General features: G+C 40.3%; 1 protein-coding gene across 1 annotated transcript; it reads right to left on the bottom strand.

Annotated features, from left to right (window-relative positions):
* Positions 1-17,738: 17,738 nt before the first annotated feature.
* Positions 17,739-24,633, bottom strand: TSLP (thymic stromal lymphopoietin). Its single transcript, XM_060146331.1, has 7 exons — positions 24,410-24,633; positions 23,414-23,627; positions 22,649-22,697; positions 22,111-22,247; positions 21,269-21,313; positions 20,508-20,642; positions 17,739-18,537 (listed from the first exon to the last, which is right to left on the bottom strand). Exons 1-7 carry the CDS (start codon positions 24,631-24,633, stop codon positions 18,421-18,423), a joined length of 921 nt encoding a protein of 306 aa, XP_060002314.1. The 3' UTR covers positions 17,739-18,420.
* Between the last annotated feature and the right edge of the window lie 743 nt (positions 24,634-25,376).

Below are 25,376 nucleotides of genomic sequence, written 5' to 3'. Positions count from 1 at the left end.
CAAGAAATTAGCAAAAAAAGCAATAAATGAACAAATGTATGAGTGTGTGAATGAGTAAATGAGTAAAACAGGTTATATTCTCAAATATGTCACACGATGTCTAGTCCTTAAGGAACAAAGCAAAACAAGAGAAGACAGCTCTATTCCAAAAAGCTTGGACGGAGAGGCTAAGGTAAAAAATCAGAACACTATAGGAGAGGTTATCTTTTAACATAAAGCTTTTATCAAAATATTTCAAAAATAAGAAATTGACTTTCCTAAGAAAACTCTTGTTTTGCCCCTACCCATCCTCCTTCATTCCCCTCATACCCTTTATTTCTGTATTGGTTGGAAATGATCGGGTTGGACACACAACAAAACAAGCAAACTGGAAAACAAAATGATCTGCCTAGTCTATGGGGGGAAAAAAGAATGGGGGCAATATGGGATTATGTATAGAACTAAAGGAAAAGTTAGAGAATCATGCTTCAAAAAGGACAGCAGCCAGAACAGTTCCTATTTTTTATTTTTAAATTTTTCTTTCTTTCTTTATTTTTGCTATCCTTGCCCCTGCCATCTTGAGTCTACTCCTTTGGGATCAGGCAAGGAAGAGGATGTGAAGAAAATACCCCATTTAGATGGTACTCTTGGTAGTACTTTCTTGACTCTTAAATGTCCTCTGTCTCATGCAGCTTGCCCAACTCTTGATCCCTTTCAAGAGCCCAGTAGTTACAGGCTATTCTGACTAACCTGCCTCCCTCAGATTTCTCCTAATGAGAGGTAGGCATTATTTTCTATGCACTCTGCTTTATCTGGAAAGATACATAAGAGGATCTTTCAAGAACTCTCTTATATTTCATTTAGGTGGGCATGGATTTGAGCCTACAAGATTATGCAATTCAGCAAACTTGGCGTAAGTCGTCAATTTCACATGCTTGTACATAATCCTAGTCTCTATAATTGTTTTGTTTTGTTTTGTTTTTGGAGCCACATACTTAGCTTGAGAATTGGAAATGTTGGGAAACTCACTTCCCTCCTTCTTGGTGAGGTTGGTGAGAAAACCATAGCTCTCTCTACATCTACAGAATCTCTTCAAAGAACCCTCTAATTACTATCTAGCTTTCTCTTACTTTGGCTGTGATCCAGTTATAGTCACTAGATCAGGCTGGCAATATCTTAAGCAAGTCCTAAATGAATGTCTTGCAAGTTTTCTTTAGAAGGTTCATGGGCAGAGGAGAGTTATTTATCATTTATTGTTCTCAGCTTTGAGACTTGAGAAAAAGTTTCACCCTGTAGTAGATCGTTTCCAAAAATGATCATGACATTATTGCCCATCCCACATGCCTGTAATACAGTGTGATCTTGACATTACTACCATAGAGTCTTGAGATCTCTATCTTCTCCTCTTGAACCTGGGTGGATCTTTGACTGCTTCAAACAATAAAGTATGGTAAGCATGCTACTATGTGACTCTCAAGACTAGATCATATGGGATTGACATATATACACTAATATGTATAAAATAGACAACTAATAAGAACATGCTGTATAAAAAATTAAATAAAAATCAAATCAAAATAAATAAATAAATATTACAAAACAAACAAAAAAAGACCTAGATCATAAAAATCCCTGGCATTGCCACCTTGCTCTCTGGGAATGCTCACTCTTGGAGTCAGCCTCCATTCAGAGAAAAAGCCCAAAATAGTTCATGCGGAGAAACTACATGGAGAGGCCGTGTGCAGTATTTCAGCCTGTCACCCAGCTGTGGTCTCAGCTGACAGCCAGCACGAACCATCAAGCATGAGAGTATGGGCTAGAATGTTTCAGCTCATAGCTGTCGAGTCACTCCCAGATTTCAATTCTCTCAACTGACACTCCATCCCAGCTGTGCCCTTTCTGAATTCTAGACCCAGAGAATCCATAGCACAATACAATGTTTATTTTAGGTCACTAAGTTTTGAGTGACTTATTTTACAGCAATAGTAACTTGAACACATTAAATACCTTGTTATAATAGTTATGCGATTACTTAAGCTCTTTTCTCTGCATAGTGTCCTCAAAGCTCCCCTCTGGATAGCAAACATTCTCCCTTTTATTACTGGCCCAGTTCAAGTTCTGCCTCCTCTGTAAACCCTTCTCTGACTTTTTCAGTCCATAAGGAGCTCTCTTTTCTCTGAATTCCTAAGTATCACTTCACTTAGTGCTTGTTTTCTGTGGTAGACACATACTTCTTTTCATTCTTAGTTAACAGAATCCCCGCTATGTTCACATAGCAGAGGGCCTCATGGTTCACTAAGGGTTAATCCCCTCCCCTGAGTAGGTGAATATTAATTAGTCTAATATAATTATGGTAATTAATATTTTTCTCACCAGAGATTGGTTTAAGCAAAGGCTTGAGACCTAATTCTGGCCAATTAGATTTTAAGGGAAGTCTTTTGGGAGGTTTTGGGAAAAGGTCTGTCTGTTTAAACAAAAAGGTGGGGGGGGACATAATTGAAAACGGCTTTCTTCTGCTTAAAGTTATTGCATCTGCATATAAAACCTAAAAATTCTGCAATCACCTTACAACCATGGGGAGAAAATCCTGAGGAAAAGGCAACATGATGAGAAAACAGAGCAGAAAGACAAAAAGAATCTGAGTCTTTGATGATATATTTGAACTACTAAGTTACCAAACCCTGAAACCATCTTTTCTCTCATATTATTATATGACATAGTACATTTTTCTCATTATTTAAGCCAGCTGAATGGAGGTCCTCTATTACACGCAGAGATGGATTCTGTTTTCTGCTGAAAGTTCTAGAGTACTCAATTAAATTGTGGCTTAAACAATAAAGCTATTTATTATCTCATGTTTCAAGGAATTTAGAGGTAGTATGGACCCAGAGTTGGTTCACTAACTCAACAATATCATCACAGACCAAGATACTTTCCAACTTTATACTTTGCCATTGTCAGTAAGTCAGTGATAATCTTCACTTCATGGTCACAAGGTGGATGTAGTCATTGTAAGCACAATATGCAGAAACAAAATATCCAGTCAAGAAGAATAAGGCAGAGACCTTCAAGATGGCAGAGGAGTAAGACGTGGAGATCACCTTCCTCGCCACAAATACATCAAAAATACATCTACATGTGGAACAACTCCTACAGAACACCTACTGGACACTGGCAGAAGACCTCAGACTTCCCAAAAGGCAAGAAACTCCCCACGTACCTCGGTAGGGCAAAAGAAAAAAGAATAAACAGAGACAAAAGAATAGGGACGGGACCTGCACCAGTGGGAGGGAGATGTGAAGGAGGAAAGGTTTCCACACACTAGGAAGCCCCTTCACTGGCGGAGACGGGGGTGGCGGGGGGAAGCTTCGGAGCCACGGAGGAGAGCGCAGCAACAGGGGTGTGGAGGGCAAAGTGGAAAGCTTCCCGCAGAGAGGATCGGTGCCGACCGGCACTCCCCAGCCCGAGAGGCTTGTCTGCTCACCCTCCCGGGCGGGCGGGACTGGGAGCTGAGGCTCGGCTTCTGAGGTCAGATCCCAGGGAGAGGACTGGGCTTGACTGCGTGAACACAGCCTGAAGGGGGCTAGTGCGCCACAGCTAGCCGGGAGGGAGTCCGGGAAAAGTCTGGAGCTGCCTAAGAGGCAAGAAACAATTGTTTTGGGGTGTGCGAGGAAAGGAGTTTCAGCGCATTGCCTAAATGAGCTCCAGAGATGGGTGTGAGCCGCGGCTATCAGCACGGACACTAGAGACAGGCATGAAACGCTAAGGCTGCTGCTGCAGCCATCAAGAAGCCTGTGTGCAAGCACAGGTCACTATCCACACCTCCCCTCCAGGGAGCCTGTGCAGAGGCTGCCAGAGTCCCGTGATCCAGAGACAACTTCCCCGGGAGAACGCAGGGTGCGCCTCAGGCTGGTGCAACGTCACGCTGGCCTCTGCCACCTTAGGCTTGCCCCGTATCCATACCCCTCCCTCCCCCCGGCCTGAGCGAGCCAGAGCCCCCGAATCAGCTGCTCCTTTAAGCCCGTCCTGTCTGGGCAAAGAACAGACGCCAGAGGGCGACCTACACACAGAGGCGGGGCCAAATCCAAAGCTGAACCCCAGGAGCTCTGCGAACAAAGAAGAGAAAGGGAAATCTCTCTGTACAGCCTCAGGAGCAGTGGATTAAATCTCCACAATCAACTTGATGTATACCCTGCATCTGTGGAATACCTGAATAGACAATGAATCATCCCAAATTGAGGAGGTGGACTTTGGGAGCAACTGTAGCATTGGGGTTTGCTTTCTGCACCTGATTTGTTTCTGGTTTTATGTTCATCTTAGTTTAGTATTTAGAGCTTATTATCATTGGTAGATTTGTTTATTGATTTGGTTGCTCTCTTCCTTTTTAAAAAATATATATCTTTTTTCCTTCCTTTTTCTCTTTTTCTGAATGTGTATGTGTATGCTTCTTTGTGTGATTTTGTCTATATGGGTTTGCTTTTATCATTTGTCCTAGGGTTCTCTCTGTCCATTTTTTTTCTTTTTTTTAGTATAGTTTTTACCACTTGTTATCATTGGTGGATTTGTTTAATGGTTTCGTTGCCATCTTTCTTTTTTTAATTACATTTTTATTTCTTTATTACTTTTTAATTTTAATAATATTTTTGTATTTTAAAATAACTTTATTTTATTTTTTTCTTGCTTGCTTTTTTTTCTCCCTTCTCTTCTGAGGTGTGGCTGACAGGATCTTGGTGCTCTGGCTGAGTGTCAGTCCTGAGCCTCTGAGGTGGAGGAGCTGAGTTTAGGACATTGGACCACCAGAGACCTCCCGGCCCCACATAATATCAATCAGCAAGAGCTCTCCCAGAGATCTCCATCTCAATGCTGAGATCCAGCTCCACTCAACGACCAAGAAGCTCCCGTGCTTGACACCCCATGCCAAACAACTAGCAAGACAGGAATACAACCCAACCCATTAGCAGAGAGGCTGCCTAAAATCGTAAAAAGTGCACAAACTCCCCAAAACACACCACCAGACACAGTCCTACCTACCAGAAAGACAACATCCAGCTTCATCCACCAGAACACAGGCACCAGAACACAGGCACCAGTCCCCCCCACCAGAAAGCCTACACAACCCACTTAACCAACCTTACCCATTGTGGGCAGACACCAAAAACAACGGGAACTACAAACCTGCAGCCTGCGAAAAGGAGACCCCAAACACAGTAAGTTAAGCAAAATGAAAAGACAGAGAAATACACAGCAGATGAAGGACCAAGGTAAAAACCCACCAGACCAAACAAATGAAGAGGAGATAGGCAGTCTAAATGAAAAAGAATTCAGAGTAATGATAGGAAAGATGATCCAACATCTTGGAAATAGAATGGAGAAAATACAAGAAATGTTTAGCAAGGACCTAGAAGAACTAAAGAGCAAACAAACAATGATGAATGACACAATAAATGAAATTAAAAATTCTCTAGAAGTAATCAATAGCAGAATAACTGAGGCATAAGAACAGATAAGTGACCTGGAAGATAAAATAGTGGAAATAACTACTGCAGAGCAGAATAAAGAAAAAAGAATAAAAGGAATTGAGGACAGTCTCAGAGACCTCTGGGACAACATTAAACACACCAACATTCGAATTATAGGGGGTCCCAGAAGAAGAAGAGAAAAAGAAAGGAACTGAGAAAATATTTGAAGAGATTATAGTTGAAAACTTCCCTAATACGGGAAAGGAAATAGTTAACCAAGTCCAGGAAGCACAGAGAGTCCCATACAGGATAAATCCAAGGAGAAACAGGCCAAGACATATAACAATCAAACTATCAAAATTAAATACAAAGAAAACATTAAAAGCAGCAAAGGGAAAGCAACAAAAAACATAGAAGGGAATCCCCATAAGGTTCACAGCTGATCTTTCAGCAGAAACTCTGCAAGCCAGAAAGGAGTGGCAGGACATATTTAAAGTGATGAAAGGCAAAAACCTACAACAAAGATTACTCTACCCAGCAAGGATCTCATTCAGATTGAACAGAGAAATTAAAACGTTTACAGACAAGCAAAATCTAAGAGAAATCAGCACCACCAAACCAGTTTTACAACAAATGCTAAAGGAACTTCTCTAGGCAGGAAACACAAGAGAAGGCAAAGACCTACAATAACAAACCCAAAACAATTAAGAAAATGGGAATAGGAACATACATATAGATGGTTACCTTAAATGTAAATAGATTGAGTGCTCCAACCAAAAGACATAGACTGGCTGAATGGATACAAAAACAAGACTACTATATATGCAATCTACAAGAGACCCACTTCAGACCTAGGACACATACAGATTGAAAGTGTGGGGGTAGAAAAAGATATTCCATGCAAATGGAAATCAAAAGAAAGCTGGAGTAGCAATTATCATATCAGACAAAATAGACTTTAAAATAAAGACTATTACAAGAGACAAAGAAGGACACTACATAACGATCAACGGATCAATCCAAGAAGAAAATATAAAAATTGTGAATACTTATGCACCCAACATAGGAGCACCTCAATACATAAGGCAAATGCTAACAGCCATAAAAGGGGAAATCGACGGTAACACAATAATAGTAGGGGACTTTAACAGCCCACTTTCACCTACGGACAGATCATCCAAAATTAAAATAAATAAGGAAATACAAGCTTTAAATGACACATTAAATAAGATGGACTTAATTGATATTTATAGGATATTCCATCCAAAAACAACAGAATACACTTTCTTCTCAAGTGCTCATGGAACATTATCTAGGATAGATTATATCTTTTTTTTTATTGGAGTATAATTGCTTTACAATATTGTGTTAGTTTCTGCTTTATAACAAAGTGAATCAGTTATACATACACAAGGATAGGTTATATCTTGGGCCACAAATCAAGGCTTGGTAAATTTAAGAAAATTGAAATCATATCAAATATCTTTTCCGTTGACAACGCTATGAGACTAGATATCAATTACAGGATAAAAAATCTGTAAAAAATACAAACACATGGAGGCTAAACAATATGCTACTAAATAACCAAGAGATCACTGAAGAAATCAAAGTGGAAATCAAAAAATACCTAGAAAAAAATGACAATGAAAACAAGATGGCCCAAAACCTATGGGATGAAGCAAAAGCAGTTCTAAGAGGGAAGTTTATCGCAATACAATCCTACCTCAAGAAACAAGAAACATCTCAAATAAACAATCTAACCTTACACTGAAAGCAATTAGAGAAAGAAGAACAAAAAAACCCCAAAGTTAGCAGAAGGAAGGAAATCATAAAGACCGGAAGTAAATGAAAAAGAAATGAAGGAAATGATAGCAAAGATCAATAAAACTAAGAGATGGTTCTTTGAGAAGGTAAATAAAATTGATAAACCATTAGCCAGACTTACCAAGAAAAAAAGGGAGAAGACTCAAATCAATAGAATTAGATATGAAAATGGAGAAGTAACAGCTGACACTGCAGAAATACAAAGGATCATGAGAGATTACTAAAAGCAACTCTATGTCAGTAAAATGGACAACCTGGAAGAAATGGACAAATTCTTAGAAAAGCACAACCTTCCGAGACTGAACCAGGAAGAAACAGAAAATATAAACAGACCAATCACAAGCACTGAAATTGAGACTGTGATTAAAAATCTTCCAACAAACAAAAGCCCAGGACCAGATGGCTTCACAGGCAAATTCTATCAAACATTTAGAGAAGAGCTAACACCTATCCTTCTCAAACTCTTCCAAAATATAGTAGAGGCAGGAACACTCCCAAACTCAATCTACAAGGCCACCATCATCCTGATACCAAAACCAGATAAAGATAGCACAAAAAAAGAAAACTACAGGCCTATATCACTGATGAACATAGATGAAAAATCCTCAACAAAATACTAGCAAACAGAATCCAACAGCACATTAAACAGATCATACACCATGATCAAGTGGGGTTTATCCCAGGAATGCAAGGATTCTTCAATATATGCAAATCAATCAATGTGATATACCATATTAACAAATTGAAGAATAAAAACCATATGATCATCTCAATAGATGCAGAAAAAGCCTTTGACAGAATTCAACACCCATGTATGATAAACCCTCCAGAAAGTAGGCATAGAGGGAACTTACCTCAACATAGTAAAGGCCATATATGAGAAACACACAGCCAACATCATCCTCAATGGTGAAAAACTGAAACCATTTCCACTAAGATCAGGACCAAGACAAGGTTGCCCACTCTCACCACTCTTATTCAACATAGTTTTGGAAGTTTTAGCCACAGCAATCAGAGAACAATACGAAATAAAAGGAATCAAAATCGGAAAAGAAGTAAAACTGTCATTGTTTGCAGATGACATGATACTATACATAGAGAATCCTAAAGATGCTACCAGAAAACTACTAGAGCTAATCAATGAATTTGGTAAAGTAGCAGGATACAAAATTAATGCACAGAAACCTCTTGCATTCCGATACACTAATGATGAAAAATCTGAAAGAGAAATAAGGAAACACTCCCATTTAATATTGCAACAAAAAGAATAAAATACCTAGGAATAAACCTACCTAAGGAGACAAAAGACCTGCATGCAGAAATGTATAAGACACTGATGAAAGGAATTAAAGGTGATACAAATAGATGGAGAGATATACCATGTTCTTTGATTGGAAGAATCAACATTCTTGAAACGACTATACTACCCAAAACAATCTACAGATTCAATGCAATCCCTATCAAACTACCAGTGGCATTTTTCATAGAACTAGAACAAAAAATTGCACAATTTGTATGGAAACACTAAAGACCCAAAATAGCCAAAGCAATCTTGAGAAAGAAAAACAGAGCTGGGGGAATCACGCTCCCTGACTTCAGACTATACTACAAAGGTACAGTAATCAAGACAGTATAGTACTGGCACAAAAACAGGAATATAGATCAATGGAACAGGATAGAAAACCCAGAGATAAACCGATGCACATATGGTCACCTTATCTTTGATAAAGGAGGCAAGAACATACAATGGAGAAAAGACAGCCTCTTCAATAAGTGGTGCTGGGAAAACTGGACAGCTACATGTAAAAGAATGAAATTAGAACACTTCCTAACACCACACACAAAAATAAACTCCAAATGGATTAAAGACCTAAATGTAAGGCCATACACTATAAAACTCTTAGAGGAAAACATAGGCAGAATGCTTTATGACATAAATCACAGCAGGATCCTTTTTGACCCATCTCATAGAGAAATGGAAATAAAAACAAAAATAAACAAATGGGACCTAATGAAACTTAAAAGCTTTTGCACAGCAAAGGAAACCATAAACAAGACCAAAAGACAACCCTCAGAATGGGAGAAATTATTTGCAAATGAAGCAACTGACAAAGGATTAATCTTCAAAATATACAAGCAGCTCTTGCAGCTCAATATCCAAAAAACAAACAACCCAATGCAAAAATGGGCAGAAGACCTAAACAGACATTTCTCCAAAGAAGATATACAGTTTGCCAACAAACACATGAAAAGATGCTCAACATCACGAATCATTAGTGAAATGCAAATCAAAACTACAATGAAGTATCACCTCACAACAGTCAGAATGGCCATCATCAAAAAATCTACAAACAATAAATGCTGGAGAGGGTGTGGAGAAAAGGGAACCCTCTTGCACTGTTGGTGGGAATGTAAATTGATACATCCACTATGGAGAACAGTATGGAAGTTCCTTAAAAAACTACAAATAGAACTACCATATGACCCAGGAGTCCCACTGCTGGGTATATACCCTGAGAAAACCATAATTCAAAAAGAGTCATGTACCACAATGTTCATTGCAGCTCTATTTACAATAGCCAGGACATGGAAGCAACCTATGTGTCCATCAACAGATAAATGGATAAAGAAGATGTGGCACATATAAACAATGGAATATTACTCAGCCATAAAAAGAAACGAAATTGCGTTATCTGTAGTGAGGTGGATGGACCTAGAGTCTCTCATACAGAGTGAACTAAGTCAGAAACAGGAAAACAAATACTGTATGCTAACATATATATATGGAATCTAAAAAAAAGAAAAAAGGTTTTGAAGAACCTAAGGTCAGGACAGGAATAAAGATGCCTACGTAGAGAATGGACTTGAGGATAGGGAGGGGGAAGGGTAAGCTGGGATGAAGTGAGAGTGTGGCATTCACATATATACACTACCAAATGTAAAATAGATAGCTAGTGGGAAGCAGCCACATAACCCAGGGAGATCACAGGGAGATCAGCTTGGGGCTTTGTGACCACCTAGATGGGTGGGATACGGAGGGTAGGAGGGAGACGCAAGAGGGAGGCGATTTGGGGATATATGTATACGTATAGCTGATTCACTTTATTATACAGCAGAAACTAACACAACATTGTAAAGCAATTATACTCCAATAAAGATGTTAAAAAATAAAGTATAACTCCCAGCTTATGTGTTTAAAAAAAAAATTCCGCTTTTGTAGATCAGGGGTTGGCAAACTTGTATAAATGGCCAGTGAGTAAATATTTTAGATTTGCCATATGGTCTCTATTGTATCTACTCAGCTCAGTCATTGTAGCCAAAAGCAGCCACAGTAAAATGTAAATAAATGCATATAACTGTGTTTCAATAAAACATTATTTATAGACAAGGAAAAAATAAAAATAAGAAGAAAAAGAATAAGGAAGGAAAGCTCTTCCAGAAGACCCACAACAGACCTACCTCAGGTTCTTTTGACCAAAACTACATTCTACACTCACTTTTTAGTGGCAGGGGAGGCTGAGAAAACAACTGTTTGGCATTTTTCAACATTGCCAGAGGGAGGTGGTCCCTGCCACCAGCTACAGCAGCAACCTTGAAGCATAAGTAGATTATTTCTTTGTACTCTGGCATATTCCAGTCCAAAGAGCCTAAAAATTTCCAACTTAGAGATGCTGTTCATAACAGGTAAACATGAAAGTCGAGTTCTTTATGTTTTTTACAGGACAAGATCTCAGCAAAAGAGTTCTTTGTTCTCTTTTTTCCTACTCTGTCCTCTCAGGAAATTAAAACTAAAATGACATATCATAATACTTTAACAACAATATTAATTTAAAATCCCACTAAACTTTCAATGTCTTGTTCTATCAAAAACTGTAATGAACATTAGTTGACTTTCCTTCCTGGTATCTCCCACCCCTCTTTTATGAACATGGCACCAATCAGAATTACAGTTTATTTGCAGAAATTATAATCGTAGAATTGACAACAATATCTAAAATCTTACAAGAACCCTCAGACCAAAAACCACTTCCAAAATCAGAGTTATAGTAACAGACAGAAAAGAAATTGATAAAATTTGTGGTTATTTAAGTTCAAATGTTTCTTAGGAAAACCAGATTATTTTTGTGGAAATTTGCAATATGATGTTTTATCAAATCAGATTCTTTGGAATAGTTTATGATCAAGAGTGATCTCTCTTCCTCTGTGGGTGCAGAAGTGAAAGAGCTCCTTCATTTTTTTCTAAAACTCCTTTTGATAATATAAAAATCATATTTTAAGGCTAGACTCTGAGATTTCATTGGTCAGCATTAGCAGCACAGAGATATTTTATATAGCTTAATTTCATTTGCAGAAATGAAGAGTTGAATATGATTTATCTTTTCCTTTTTCTTCTTTCTAGTAAAAAAAAGTTACATTAATACTACCTGTGGAAAAATGAATAATGCTTTCCAGTTGGCATTCTTTTCACACCAAACACTTAATAAAGTACAAGACATTATTTTATTTTGCAGATGTGGGGTTGAGTTCTGACTCACAGTACCAAGAAAGCATCATTACCTATTAAAGCAAAAATATTCATAACCCCAGATTTCATTTGCAGTGTTAGTCTTCATTCACTGGCACTAATAATCAGTTTAAACTGTAGGCTTGAGATAACTACAAGAAAAATGTTAAGCACTGTCAGCTCTATATCTTTTTATTTTTAAAATAAATTTATTTATTTTGGCTGTGTTGGGTCTTCGTTACTGCACATGGACTTTCTCTAGTTGTGGCGAGCGGGGACTACTCTTCGTTGTGGTGCGTGGGCTTCTCATTGCAGTGGCTTCTCTTGTTGCGGAGCATGGGCTCTAGGTGCGTGGGCTTCAGTAGTTGTGGATCACGGGCTTAATTGCTCCATGGCATGTGGGATCTTCCCAGACCAGGGCTCAAACCTATGTCCCCTGCACTGGCAGGTGGATTCTTAACCACTGCGCCACCAGGGAAGTCCCTCTATATCTTAATTTAAATAAAAATGTATCTCTATAGGAAGAAGAACTTTGCATTTTTAAAAACTCTTCATACCATGGCCACCTAAACAACTTTCTGTGTTTTTTCCTCTCTGCCAGTTTTGAAAAAAAAATTAAATAACAACATAATACCTAAAATTGGGGATAGACTGTAGTCTCAATACTTACAGCAATCACTTAAAGTAATTACATTAAAATTTGTAGTACCGGGCTTCCCTGGTGGCGCAGTGGTTGAGAGTCCGCCTGTCGATGCGGGGGACACGGGTTCGTGCCCCGGTCCGGGAAGATCCCACATGCCGCGGAGCGGCTGGGCCCGTGAGCCATGGCCGCTGAGCCTGCGCGTCTGGAGCCTGTGCTCCGCGGCGGGAGAGGTCACAACAGTGAGAGGCCTGTGTACCGCAAAAAAAAAAAAAAAAAAAAAAAAAAAAAAAATTTGTAGTACCATAATTTCTCAATTCTAAGTTGCTAATTTTTCTGCATTTTAATTTTTTGGAGCTTGTGATACATTGTACAATTCATCAGGTTAATGTAGATTTCCATTGTTGTGTTTAAGATGATGGTATTTTCTTCTCTGTTCTTTTCTTTTTTAATTTACTTGAAAAGCTGTAAATGGATGTTGGACCTTGCATGGAATTGAGGATGTCAAATGATAACTACCCAGTCAGTTTGGCACTTGGTATTTTGAATATTCAAAATGACACACCCATCGTACCCTTTGACTTTATAAGTAGTTTCTATAAAATGCCTTGGTTCTCAGTCCAGAGATATTTTAGGAGAATTTCTCATCAAAAGATTTAAAAAAATGAGATACATTATTCTTCTAATTTCCCTTTTCTTTGGAATATAGGAGTAGGAAAAGATGAAACATGAATAAATAAACAAACAGGAATATATTAGCAGACCGAACATGCTTTTATGACAATTGCTGTGAATGTGCTCAACTGTGCAGGTAAAAGACAGTAATAATAAACTTAATTTGGGTCAAAGGCCAAACCCCAACTATTAATAACTAACTGTAGACAAACTATATACAAATACCACAGGCAAATATAAATTACAGTTTAAGGTAGAAAATAGCAAAACAAATAAAAAGAGCAGTTTAATATTCACCAAAGCTACAGCTCAGAGTGAAGATTTAATCTCCATAAACCTTTATGTGTTCAGTGACAGCATAAAAATAAATAAAAAGGTGATACATGTTCATGAGGAAACTGATGAGCATAATTATCATGAAAAGTTTTAGCATTTGATTTTGTAGTTTAAAGAAGATAAGCAAGAATTTGGAGAATTTTAATGAAAATATTGGCTTAAGATAGTTATCATATGTTACACACAGAATACATACTTGTTAAATGCCCTTGAACATTTACAAAAATTAATTAAGTAGAGTGTGATAAGAAAAATCTTAATACATTTCCAAAGGTTTCAGGAAATTATAGAAAAAACAAAAAACATACAAACTTACATATATTTCACGATCACGTTCAGAGTGAAATCTTATGGAGGAGATAAGATTTTGTTGGCATTCAGATAAACTGCAGCTTTCAACATTAAGTAACAACAACTACACACTCAGAAAAAACAAAAACAAACAATGAAACCTTTACTCAACTAGCTCACACAAAGGGAAATAAAGAGGTAAGGTAAACTTTGAGGTTGGCTGACCCACCCATTCAATTATGCATTTAAAACCTCAGGTTCTTCCCATCTTATATCTCTGCCATTCACACTATCTCAAAGCAGGTCTTAGGATAATTGCCAATTATAATTGTTGTGGCATATTTATTTGTTCATATCCTGTAAGAAGGGGTAGCCTATCATCCTATTGTCCTTAAAAGTGAAGAAACATTTTTCAGAGCTCTCAGAAAAACTTAACACTTATTGTTAATCATGAAAAGTGGGATATGCTTATCCCTTAACAAAACTGAACTGGAAGAATTCCATATGCTTCTTTGATTTTAGCTTGGTTACCTCTATCAACTCCAAACGAGAATATTGGGGCCCACCTACTGGCGTGGATTAATCAATATTCACCCCAAAATCTGGGATCAATCCCTAAACCCTGTTTTGGATGGGGAAAATGGATGCCTAATTGAGAAGTGGTATAATCCATGTCGAGAAGTCAATTACAACATCTATTAGGTAAGGGGCACAATTCCTATTTGGTAGAAGTTATTTCTTATTTAGAAATCTCAAGTTTCAGTCTCAGGTAATGAAAAGTGCACACTTTGGAATCAGTTAGATACTGCACTTACTAGTTGTGCTACTTTGGGTGTTTTACTCCCTAAGTCTTTTCTTGCATCTATAAAATGGGGATAGTAGCTGGCTAACAGGATTGTTGCAAAGATTTAATAAGATGGCAGAAGAAATGTAAATGATAAAGCTACTCAGTAAGAGCTGTTTCATTTATGGTAATCCTTGTCTTCAATAATGGCAGAAAATGAGCACAAAGATACTCCCAACTCTTGCTGTTTAAACAGAAACTAACATGAAGAAATCAGCAATTAAGGCTATCCAATGTTAAATTCATTTCTATTTAATAGACAATATTATGATTTTAACATGAAAGAATGTATAAGAAGTACAGGGGAAATAGTCAGAGAGAAAACCAAAGAGCTAAGGAAGAAAGAGGAAGTTCTAAAAGGACATTCTGTAGGCCTTTTTAATTCCTTTGGCTGCTTTTAAGATTTTCTGGTTTTAAGCAATTTGATTATGATGAATTTTAGAGTACTCTTCTTTGGGGATTTTTTTGTGCCTTATTGAGTTTTTGGAGCTGTGAGTTTATATAGCTTTATCAAATTTGGAAATTTCCATTGTTTCTTTCTGTATATTTTTTGCACCTGTACAGTTCACTCCTTAAGAGAATCTGATTATACATACATTAGGCACTTGCAGTTGTTTTACAGCTCACTGATGGTCTCTTCATTTCTAAATTATTTTTTCTATCTGTGTTTTACTTTGGATAGTATCCACTGGCATGTCTTCAAGTTGACTGATCTTTTCTTCTGCAATATCTAATCTACCATTAATGCCATCACTGTATTTTTCATCTCACACATTGCAGTTTTCATCGCTAGAAGTTGAACTCGGGTCTTCTTTATATCTTCATTGTCTCTATTTAAATTTTTGGACCTATTGAAAATAGTTACAAAAAATTGCTTTAATGTCCTTGCCTGCTAATTTTAACTTCTATGTTAGTTATGTTTAATTTTCATTTTTTCTTTTCATCATGGGTTGTATTTCCCTACGTCCTCGTGTCTGATAAATTGCATGCCAAACATTGTGAATTTTGCCTTGATGGACCTTTTTTATTCCTATAAATATTCTTGAGGTTTGTTATGGAATGCAGCTAAGTTACTTGGACACTGTTTGATCCTTTCAAGTCTTGCTTTTAAGATTTGCTAGGTGGGATCACTGCAGCACTTAGGCTTGGCTAATTATTCTCCATTTGTGAGATAAGACTCTTCTGAGCACCCTACCCAATGCCTAAGGAATTGAGATTTTTCTGTCTGGCTGATGGGAATAGGAATCTTTCTGGCCCTGAGTGAAAACTGGGCACTATTCTCTGTTATTTCAGAAGATTCTTTGCCCAGTCTTGCGCAGTTTTCTCACAGTGCCCATGAGGACACACGTGCTGGTCAGTACTCTGCTGAATACTCTAGGGACGCCCTGGAGCAGGGGTCCCCAACCCCCGGGCCGCAGACTGGTACCGGTCTGCAGCCTGTTAGGAACCGGGCCGCGCGGCAAGAGGTGAGCGGCGGGCGAGAGAAGCTTAGTCTGCCGCTCCCCATCGCTCGCATTACTGCCTGAACCACCCCACACACCCCCGGAAAAACTGTCTTCCACGAAACTGGTCCCTGGTGTCAAAAAGATTGGGGACCGCTGCCCTAGATTATTCAGCAAGTCTCCAGGTTTCCTCCGCTGTGTGCCTCTCTCTCCCTTGGTACTCTGTCCTATGAACTCTACCGCCTTGGTCTCTCTGGACTCAGGAAGCCTGCTGGCTCTGCCTGAGTCCCCTCCCTGAGCCATGTTCAGGAAACTCAAGCCAGTAAGCTGGGGTAACTGTAAGGCTCACCTCATTTGTTTCCCTTCTTTCAGCGTTATTGTCCTTTATTACTTGATATCCAGTGTTTTGAAAACCACTGCTCTATATATTTTGTATGTGTATTTTTCCTTGGGGTGTGTGTGTGTGTTGGGTTGGGGGAGGTTGTTTCATGCAGGAAGGTAAATCCAGTCCCTGTTATTCCATCATAGCCAGAAACAAAAATCTTCAAACAAAAACTTTAAGTACAAAATTGCCAAGCTGTCAACAATTGTGTGATTAAACTTTCCAACCTTCTTTCCACTACTACAAAGCAGTCTTAGACAGAAAATTAAAAACTAAAAAGAGATTTACCAGACTCTGTAACAACCCTTATTTCTCATCTTTATAATGAAACAGGTATTTAAACAGCTAAATTTAAAATGTTTTTCTTACTATTTGCCAAGGGCTTTATATTTATTGTGTATTTTAATTCTCATAATAATCCTATAATGTAGGCAACATCATCCTTCTTTCAGAGGTGTAGAATCTGAGACTCAAGAAAGTTAATTAGCTATTATCCTCATGCATAAACCATTATCCTTAGGTTTAGGCATAAATAATTGTAGATAATAGCAATCAGTGAAACTTTATTAGTTGATATTCTATAAACAATGGATGTCAAAAAGCATAGCTGTGTTCAAAAAGTATAATGCCAGCTAGAACAAAAACATTTGAAAAAAGTTAAAACTTTTGGGGCTTCCCTGGTGGCGCAGTGGTTGAGAGTCCGCCTGCCAATGCAGGGGAAAGTTAAAAGTTTTGAGTAATGGAAAGGAACGGTAAAAAACCCAGATCAGCTCATTATTATTCTCTGGCATAATTCTCAGACAGTTGGTTTGTAAGATTTAGAAAGAAATACAATTGAGATATTAAAAAAATACCTTTAATTTTTTGGATAAGTTTATTTGATTTACAGATTTGAGGGATGGTAGAGACTATATATTTTTAAATCAGTAAAGCATTTGAGAAATTTCCCCTGACCTTTACTTTGATATGACTATAATAAGAAAATGGAGATTCAGTTCTACAAAGTTAAAGGAACTTTTTTAAAACAAAGAACATAGATGACTTTAAGTGCCTATTGAGATGCCTATTTTGAAGGTTAGGCATCAAAAAAATTTCAAGAAAAGGATGGTTGGAAAGTATCCTGAAACCACCTATCCCCAAATAGTCTCTCTATAGGTAGGGTCAACAGGCACAATGCAGAAGGGGAGTGGTCAGTGGCTCCAAGGATGAGGGGACGGAAAGAACTGTAGAAAAGTGATGCCCCTCAGAAAAGTATGTATGTGAAAATTGTCTACTACATTAAAAAGACCATTCATAAGGAATGAATTTGAGAATTATTTTATTAAGAAAAATATAGTGTCATCAACAAAGTAATATGTACATTTAAAAAACTGCTTACAAAATAAATTAAAGATATATTCCATAAATTTAAAAAATATATATATTTCAACTCTAACAAAGGCACTTCTTCGGGATTGGCTTGCATGCACCACTCTTGTCTGTTAGATAATTTTTAAAATGTGGCTTAGAATACTTTCACAATATTTTGCTTGGAAATTATTTCAAATTGCTTCATTATATGTACAACTTTTGTGCACTCTTTTTTCTTTAATTCTCTTCTTTTGTAAATTTTTGGTATAAAAAGACAAGAAGTGTCAGTACACATGGAAGAAATGTCTCCCTTTTAAACAGAGGTTTACATGCTATAGTGTTCAACTTTTTTCCTTGAAAAAGTTCTCCTTCTACTACACTTTTAGATTCTTTCTTTGAGCAGGGCTCATGTAGTTCCAGCTGAGAATTACTGCCACAAATTCAGTGGTTCAGGCATGAATGTTAAAAAAATGTCTCCTCCGACATCTGAAGGACAGTACTTCCCCCATATTATAAACCTACGTTAAACAATAAAAGCTTATAAAAATAAGCTAAGAAACCCTTTTATAATTAAAAAAAAAACTATTAGTGGGCTTTTAAATGTCACAGTTAGAGTTAACAGTTCCATCTACCTAATAAAGATGATTAACTTTGTTGCTGTGAAATGTGACTTTACCGAAGGTTTACTTTGTTTCTATGAAATGCGGCTGAAACGTCTCCACAGTTCTATCAAATATGAGACTTGTTCTAGGCATTTATCTGTTTTGACTTCTCTTTTCCTTCTTTTCTTCATTGTCTGAGTATTATTTATCTGTGGAATAGGAGAAGCAATAGTCAAAATTAATTGTCACTATCTTTGAGTGGCTGGTTATTTTGTCTTCTTTATGCAAATCTATCTCTCAGTCTGTCCCCCAAGACACCTACACACTGCTCCTATGTGCTTTCTCCAGAAGAATGCACTCTTGTCTCTCCACCCAAGTACTTCAAGGCCAAGCACCACCTCCTTCACAAGCCCTCTGCTAATTGCTCAGACATTTCTTTTGGAAATTCTTCTAGTGCTTCAGAGTGTTTTTCACTTAACTTGGCTCTCAATTACCTACAGTTTTATCATGGGTATTCCCTGTAGCACTGAGCACAATGCCTTATAGATAAGAAACACTATTTATTGAATGATTAAATTGATAAATAGCTGATGATTTCATGATCTCCCTGACAAGATCATAAATTCCTCAAGAAAAGGAGTCATCTCATGCCTCTTCATAGATACAATTCAGTAGACCTATTATTTGTACCCAAAGTGCTCCCACCTTCTGTCCCTCCCAACCTCCTAGATGTGCTACAGACACCTGAAGGCTTATTCTGAAGAGGAGTCTAACTGTCAAAAAAAGATTGCAATCATCTGATATATTCCTTCACCTGAATTACTCTCAAGTAGTGACTGACTGGGCCTCCTAGACACACAGTATTCAGACCAATAAAGTTCACCAGGTTACAAAGCATGGTTACAAAGGCTTACCATCTACAGTCTGCTAAATCATAATTAAATATTATTGGTTTTAGGCTCTCTCCCTTTGGGCTTGGGAGAGGGCTGAAATAAATCACTCCAGATGTCCCCTTTTTCACGTTTCACATGTCCAAACTTATCTAGCCTGTCCTCTATGCTCTTCTTATATGGATGAACATCACTGTGGCCATCTGTAGATTTGCCAGAGTCTCCTTAAGAGAAGGTATAGAGCCAAACAGGTTTTTCACATGGCTGCCTGGTATTGAGCTTCAATCTTCAGTCCCTAAAAACTAACAGCCTTGGTCACCCAGACACTCAGTGTGCAGACTGATAAAGTCCACCGGTTAATAGGCCGCAGTCATACAAATCTGCACTGTCTCTTTTTGTCTTTTTAAAAATTGTCATCAGGAAGATAAATTCCCTGCTTTTCTTGCCTGCTGAAATAAATATTTATTGAGAACTTGTTACATACCAGGCACCGTTCCAAGTGCTTTTACATATATTGACTCATTTAATCCTCATAAACACTCTATATGGGACTTGCTAGTATGATCCTCATTTTGCAGATGAAACTGAACACACAGAGGCTAAGTAATTTATCCAAATTTTCACAGAAGTTATGGGGCTAGGATTCAAAATCAGGCAGGACTGTGCCCAGACTTCCTGCCCCTAGCTCTGCACTGTTTCCATATTTAAAGTTACACATTCATTCAAATGCACGTAACTGCGTATGCAAAAGATCCATTATGTAAAGAGAGAGCAATAGCACCCATACAAGCAATTACGCAAACATGGGGTAGAGATTTAATGTATAATTTAACATTTAAAGAAAGACGTATACAATTATTAAATGATAAGCCCAAGCAATGCTGCTCATAATACTTTGGAATGGATAAGAATCTCATAAAGAGCCCATACACGGGGACTGTGATTTTGAAGGTCTAGCCTGGGTCCCTGGGAATTGGCTTTTGGACAACCACTCTCCCATGCTCGAGAAGCCAGGACATTCTGATATAGGAAGCTCAGCGTTCATACTTTGAAATACTGGCCTAAGGTTTAGAACACAATTCTGCCAAAAGAATCAGAACCCTAGAAACCGATGGGTTTCAATCCAGTTGTCAACGTGGGACTAACCGACAATCTACAGGTTTTACCCGCTCATTTGCCCTTCGAAAGACAGAACCTAAATAAAAATCACAACTCTGCACGGAAGCCCTACTTGAATTCAAGGTTAGCTCCAAGATATTAAAATGCGACCTTCGGATGCATCGGTTTACCTGAATTCCGGAGTAGCCTGAGCACCTGAGGGAGAGCGTAGCATTAGTTTGCTTGGCGAAGGTTTCCTTGGCAAGTGAGGCGCAGCCGTATATGGGTTTAAAGGTAAAGTGCTCGATTTTAATGAGGCAATCCGGCTGCTCGCAGGCGGCAAAATTTACGAGAAAGGAAGAAAACGCCAGGGAGAAAAAAAAAGAGAGTTGATAAGACATGAGTGAAAGGGGCAGCGGGGGCGGGGGGAGGGAGAGGAGCGGGAGACACTACAAAGGCGATTCGAGCAGGAGGAAAGAGGTCTCGGGTGAGCAGAGGAGAAAGAGCCCAAGGAAGGCGAAGGAAGGAGGGGTGTTACACTGCAGAGGGCGCTTAGGGAGAAAGGACTCGCGCTGCTCTCGCTCCGCCCACGTCTGCAGGTCCGAGGGGCAGCGCTGAGAGCGGAGGCTCGCACCCCGCAAGGGGTGCCCCTGACGTCGTTCCCTGGTCCCCGTTCCCAATTTGCCTTTCCTCCCTAGGGCGAGGGGTAGGAGGAGCCTCTCCCGGACTCCCGCTCAGATCCGACAGACTTCCTCACCTTATATTAGAACGGAAGTGGCGTCCCGAGCTGGGCACCGGCGCAGAGGTTTCCCGCAGCCCAGACGTCCCTACTGGGTCAACGTCACCTGGGAGCCCAGCCACCACCTGGGGTTCTACCCACCGCAGGATACCTCCTCCCCGGGATGCCTGGCATCTCTCTGGAGAAAGCCAGAAGCACTAACCACTTACTCACCGCGTCTTCACAGTAGACGAACTTGTTAAACCTGATACTCTTCGTCTGGAAGAAAGAAAAAATAGCATACGACAAAGAGGGTCAAGACTTAAATTCACGGGAGTAATCATCGCCCCACCCCCTTCCATTGTTCCCAGGTTTTAAAGATGCTCTGAAAGCAGTTTCCATTTAGGCACTTGTTTCCTTTGCGTCTGTTTCTGTGTTTGACAAGGTAGTGAAACATATAGGGTCTTCAGATAGTGCCTGCTAGTGTTTGAAACTGGGTATCGAATGATCCTGTCCTAGAGGGAGATCTTCATGCATTTCACACATACATGCTCTATCCAGAAACTAGAATAATCAGAATAAACTAGAAAAAACTAGAAAATGATTCCTACTGTATATTAAACAATCTGAAGTACCTTTATCCCACAATGGCATCCTAAAGCATCTAGAAAACTAGAAAGACCTGAAGCGTACATTCTACCAGGCTATCCTCACTGGGTAGGGCTTAGCTCACAAGAATTCCCTCCTCTCTTTCTCTTTCTTTCTCAAGCCCTTAATCACTGTCTTCCCCCCCCCCCCCCACTAGTGAGGAGGATTTAACAGAGAGTAGACAACCTTGCTGAACACCTATCAATATCTGCTCATCATCAGCATCTGCACATTAATTAGTGTGCCAATTTCTAGGTAGTCAGTTTTGAAGCCAATATATTTCAGTACCACTTGTAAATTTTTTTTTGACAAAATGCTGGGCCATGATTATTTTCCAAATTATTTTTCTTTCCTTGAAAGTTAAATTGTAGTGTGTGTGCGCCTACTTTTACAATAAAAATACATTTCAAAAAAGTTTCTTCACTTACCCCATTTATATATACATTCAGTTCTGGATGAATGACGTCCTGGTAAATATCTTTAATATTCTTAAAGTCACAGTCAGTAAAATTGTAGGTTAGCACGAGCTCTACCAGTTGCAAGATGAAGATCTTCCTGAAAAAAACTGAACAAATAATAAGGTATCAGGCAATGTACTTGGAAACCCAATCCCACCCCAGTTTCACACTAAACTCTTTCCACCAACACTGAATTGCTTCTAGAGCTGCAGGGCCTGCCTTAGGGGTAGGTGCCCAGGCACCACTTGTTGCCTCTCATTCCCAGTGCACACAAAGCCCATATTCACCCATATCGTTGCCTTAGGTTGGAGTCTCCCTGATGCTCTAGAGCTTTCTGGCTCCACATATATAACACCTAAACGCCTACGGGCTTTTTTCTCCTAGGCCAATGATTTTCCTTGTGGTCATTCTCTTCCTTTATAGAATTCTAAATTGATGACATGAAAGAAAAAGCCTAGACAAATCTATGGAATTTTAACATTAGTAAAATCATCAGAATTTCCCTCACCTTCCTCCTTTTGTCTTTGCCCTAAACCTTTGATATGTGCCTGAATGTGCTTTAAGAAAGAGATAACCACATCTTTCTCCTACAGGGCTGGTTCTAAGACCAAACCCCTTTCTTGGGAAAAACACCCCAAACAGTAACCACTGTAAAAAGTAGGTACCACTGCTCCTGCATGCTGTACACTCTGAGCATTTCCTTTGGCCACCTCCAACTAGTGCTTTTCCTTCTCTGTGGCTACTGAGAAAACGCATGTGCTCACTTAATGGGATACTTTGGAGGGTGGGTGCAGCTTCAGGTTTGGACTGCACTTCCAGATAAAGGCATTAAATATGCATTAGTGACCAGAACCATAGGGGCAGGGACGATAAGAAATTGAAATGAATGTGAAAAGATCTGATGGGCCTCACCCTCAAAAAACTTACTTTCCAAAGCACTTAACCAACTTCGTGAAAGCGCTACTTTTGGGTGACTGGGGCCAACTTAGGGGCTGCAGTCCCTCTAGCAAGTTCTGTAGGTGTTAAGAACTTTTTTTTTTTTTTTTTTTGGCGATACTTGGGTCTCCCACCGTTGTGGCCTCTCCCGCTGCGGAGCACAGGCTCCGGACGCGCAGGCTCAGCGGCCATGGCTCACGGGCCCAGCCGCTCCGCGGCATGTGGGATCCCTCCGGACCGGGTCACGAACCCGTGTCCCCTGCATCGGCAAGCGGACTCCCAACCACTGCGCCACCAGGGAAGCCCCGGGAAGCCCCTCAAGAACTTTTAAACCCACAAAGTCCACGGTCCTGTCACCTTCACAGCCCCGCTCTTCAGGGCTGCGTTTAGGAACTGGAACTCTAGACGCCAGGATCCCGGCAGACCGCACGGCGCAGTGAGCAGCGAAGCAAGCGGGGCAAGGTGCTGTCCAGCGCGCAGCTCGCCCGGAGGCTCGCACAATTCGTGCGCCCGGCGCCCCGGCGCCGAGCCTTAGCCCCACGCTGCGTAGCCTGGACAATTTCGGTCAGCTGGGGCCTGAGCTCCGGCACCTGTTTTAGGGACGGGAGAAGCAACGAGATGGCGGGCTTGGATTTGCCCTCGCAAACTCGTGTGAATCCAGAAAACGGAGTTTAAACGCTGCGAAGTGAGTTAGGGAGAGCGCCCTAGAGGATGCCTAGCCGCCTTCCGTGCTATGACAGCGCCAACAGGGAGTTGAAGGGAAGGAAGACCCAAACCGACGGGGCTGCTGGGAGATGAACCCCTCTCCAGACGAGATTGGCCCGCGCTGCCCCGGGCTCTCCTGACACCCAACTCCCCTCTTGCCCCCCTTCCATCCCCCAACCGCCTTGCGTGTCAGAGCCTGCAGAGTCCAGGTCCTTGGGAAGTTCCTAGGAGTCATCTCCGGAGCCGCCGTGAGCTGCCCAAACAAACAGGGCGCCCCACGTGAGTACTAGCAAATGTCACAGGCCACGCCGAGCCTGGGAACATCAGGGGGTGGCGAGCGAAGCAGGAAAAGTACGGAATCGGGGTGGTGGGTGGGGTGAGGACGCGAGCCAGAAGTGAACTTTTTTTATAGAAGGAGTTCCACAGCTGTACCAGTACAGCTGGACCCAATTCGCTCGTTAATGCCTGGTGGTAAAGGTTGTGGCGCTAATAGGAGTGTAGGACAGCCGCTGATTCACCGCTGACTTCAAAGATGGGCTTTTCTGGAACCCTCCAAGTCTAGGATTTAATGTTGTGGCAGTATCCTTTGAAGAGAATTCCTCCGCCTCTCTCCCTCTGCATCACCAACTTTTCAGGGTCTTGTGGGATGATGCCAAAGCCTGATTCATCTGCTATGACATGAGAGGTGTTTCTGATCGGCAGCTGGAGATTGGGTAGGAGGATAGGATCCTGAGACACAGCTTTCTTCACTGGGTTGGGATATGCTGAGGGGGCAGGGGCAGAGGAAAGCAGCTTTTGCCCAGGTTCCACTTGCATTCTTCTAGGGCAGGGGTCCCCAACGCCCCTGGCCATGGCTGGTAGCGGTCCATGGCCTGTTAGGAACCCGCTGCTCATCAGGAGGTGAGTGGTGGGCTGGGGAGCAAAGCTTCATCTGTATTTACAGCTGCCCGCCCCCGCTCACATTATGGCCTGAACTCTGCCTCGTGTCAGCATTATGGTGAGTTGTATAATTATTGCATTATATATTACAATGTAATAATAGAAATAAAGTGCACAATAAATGTAATGCGCTTGAATCATCCTGAAACCATCCCCTCCCCCAATCTGTGCAAAAATTGTTGTTCCACGAAACCAGTCCCTGGTGCCAAAATAGTTGGGGACTGCTGTTCTACGGTGTAACCGAGCTGCCTCCCTTCCTTTGTTTCTTCCTTTAAAACTGCGTCTATGGCGGTTTTTGTTGAGATAGGGCAGACAGTGTTCCCCTCCCTCCTCAGACATCCTGGAAGATGTCTCTTTGCCTGTTAAACACTGCTAAACACTTGTGCCTGGGGACCCCAATTTCCTTATCTATTACTATGTGGCCTCTTAGATCACTTCAATCATATCACTTTTCTGCTCAAAAACTCTTGGTAAACCCCGGTTGCCTTGACATTTACAATCATCCTTCCCCACCTGGCTCCAAGCTGTCTTTCCAGCCTTGTCCCCTTTATTCTCCTAGGCTTCTGCCAAATAGCAGCTGAAGGTAATATGCTCTAAAGGTGTCCTTAGCTTTCTTCTTCCCAGCCTCACATCCTCAGGTGTAGGCATTCTCCTGT

Source organism: Lagenorhynchus albirostris, chromosome 3 (genome assembly GCF_949774975.1).
Source record: "Lagenorhynchus albirostris chromosome 3, mLagAlb1.1, whole genome shotgun sequence".
NCBI lineage: Eukaryota > Metazoa > Chordata > Mammalia > Artiodactyla > Delphinidae > Lagenorhynchus > Lagenorhynchus albirostris.
The sequence above is the reverse complement of the archived record's forward strand: the minus strand, read 5'-3'. Positions and strand labels throughout refer to the sequence as shown.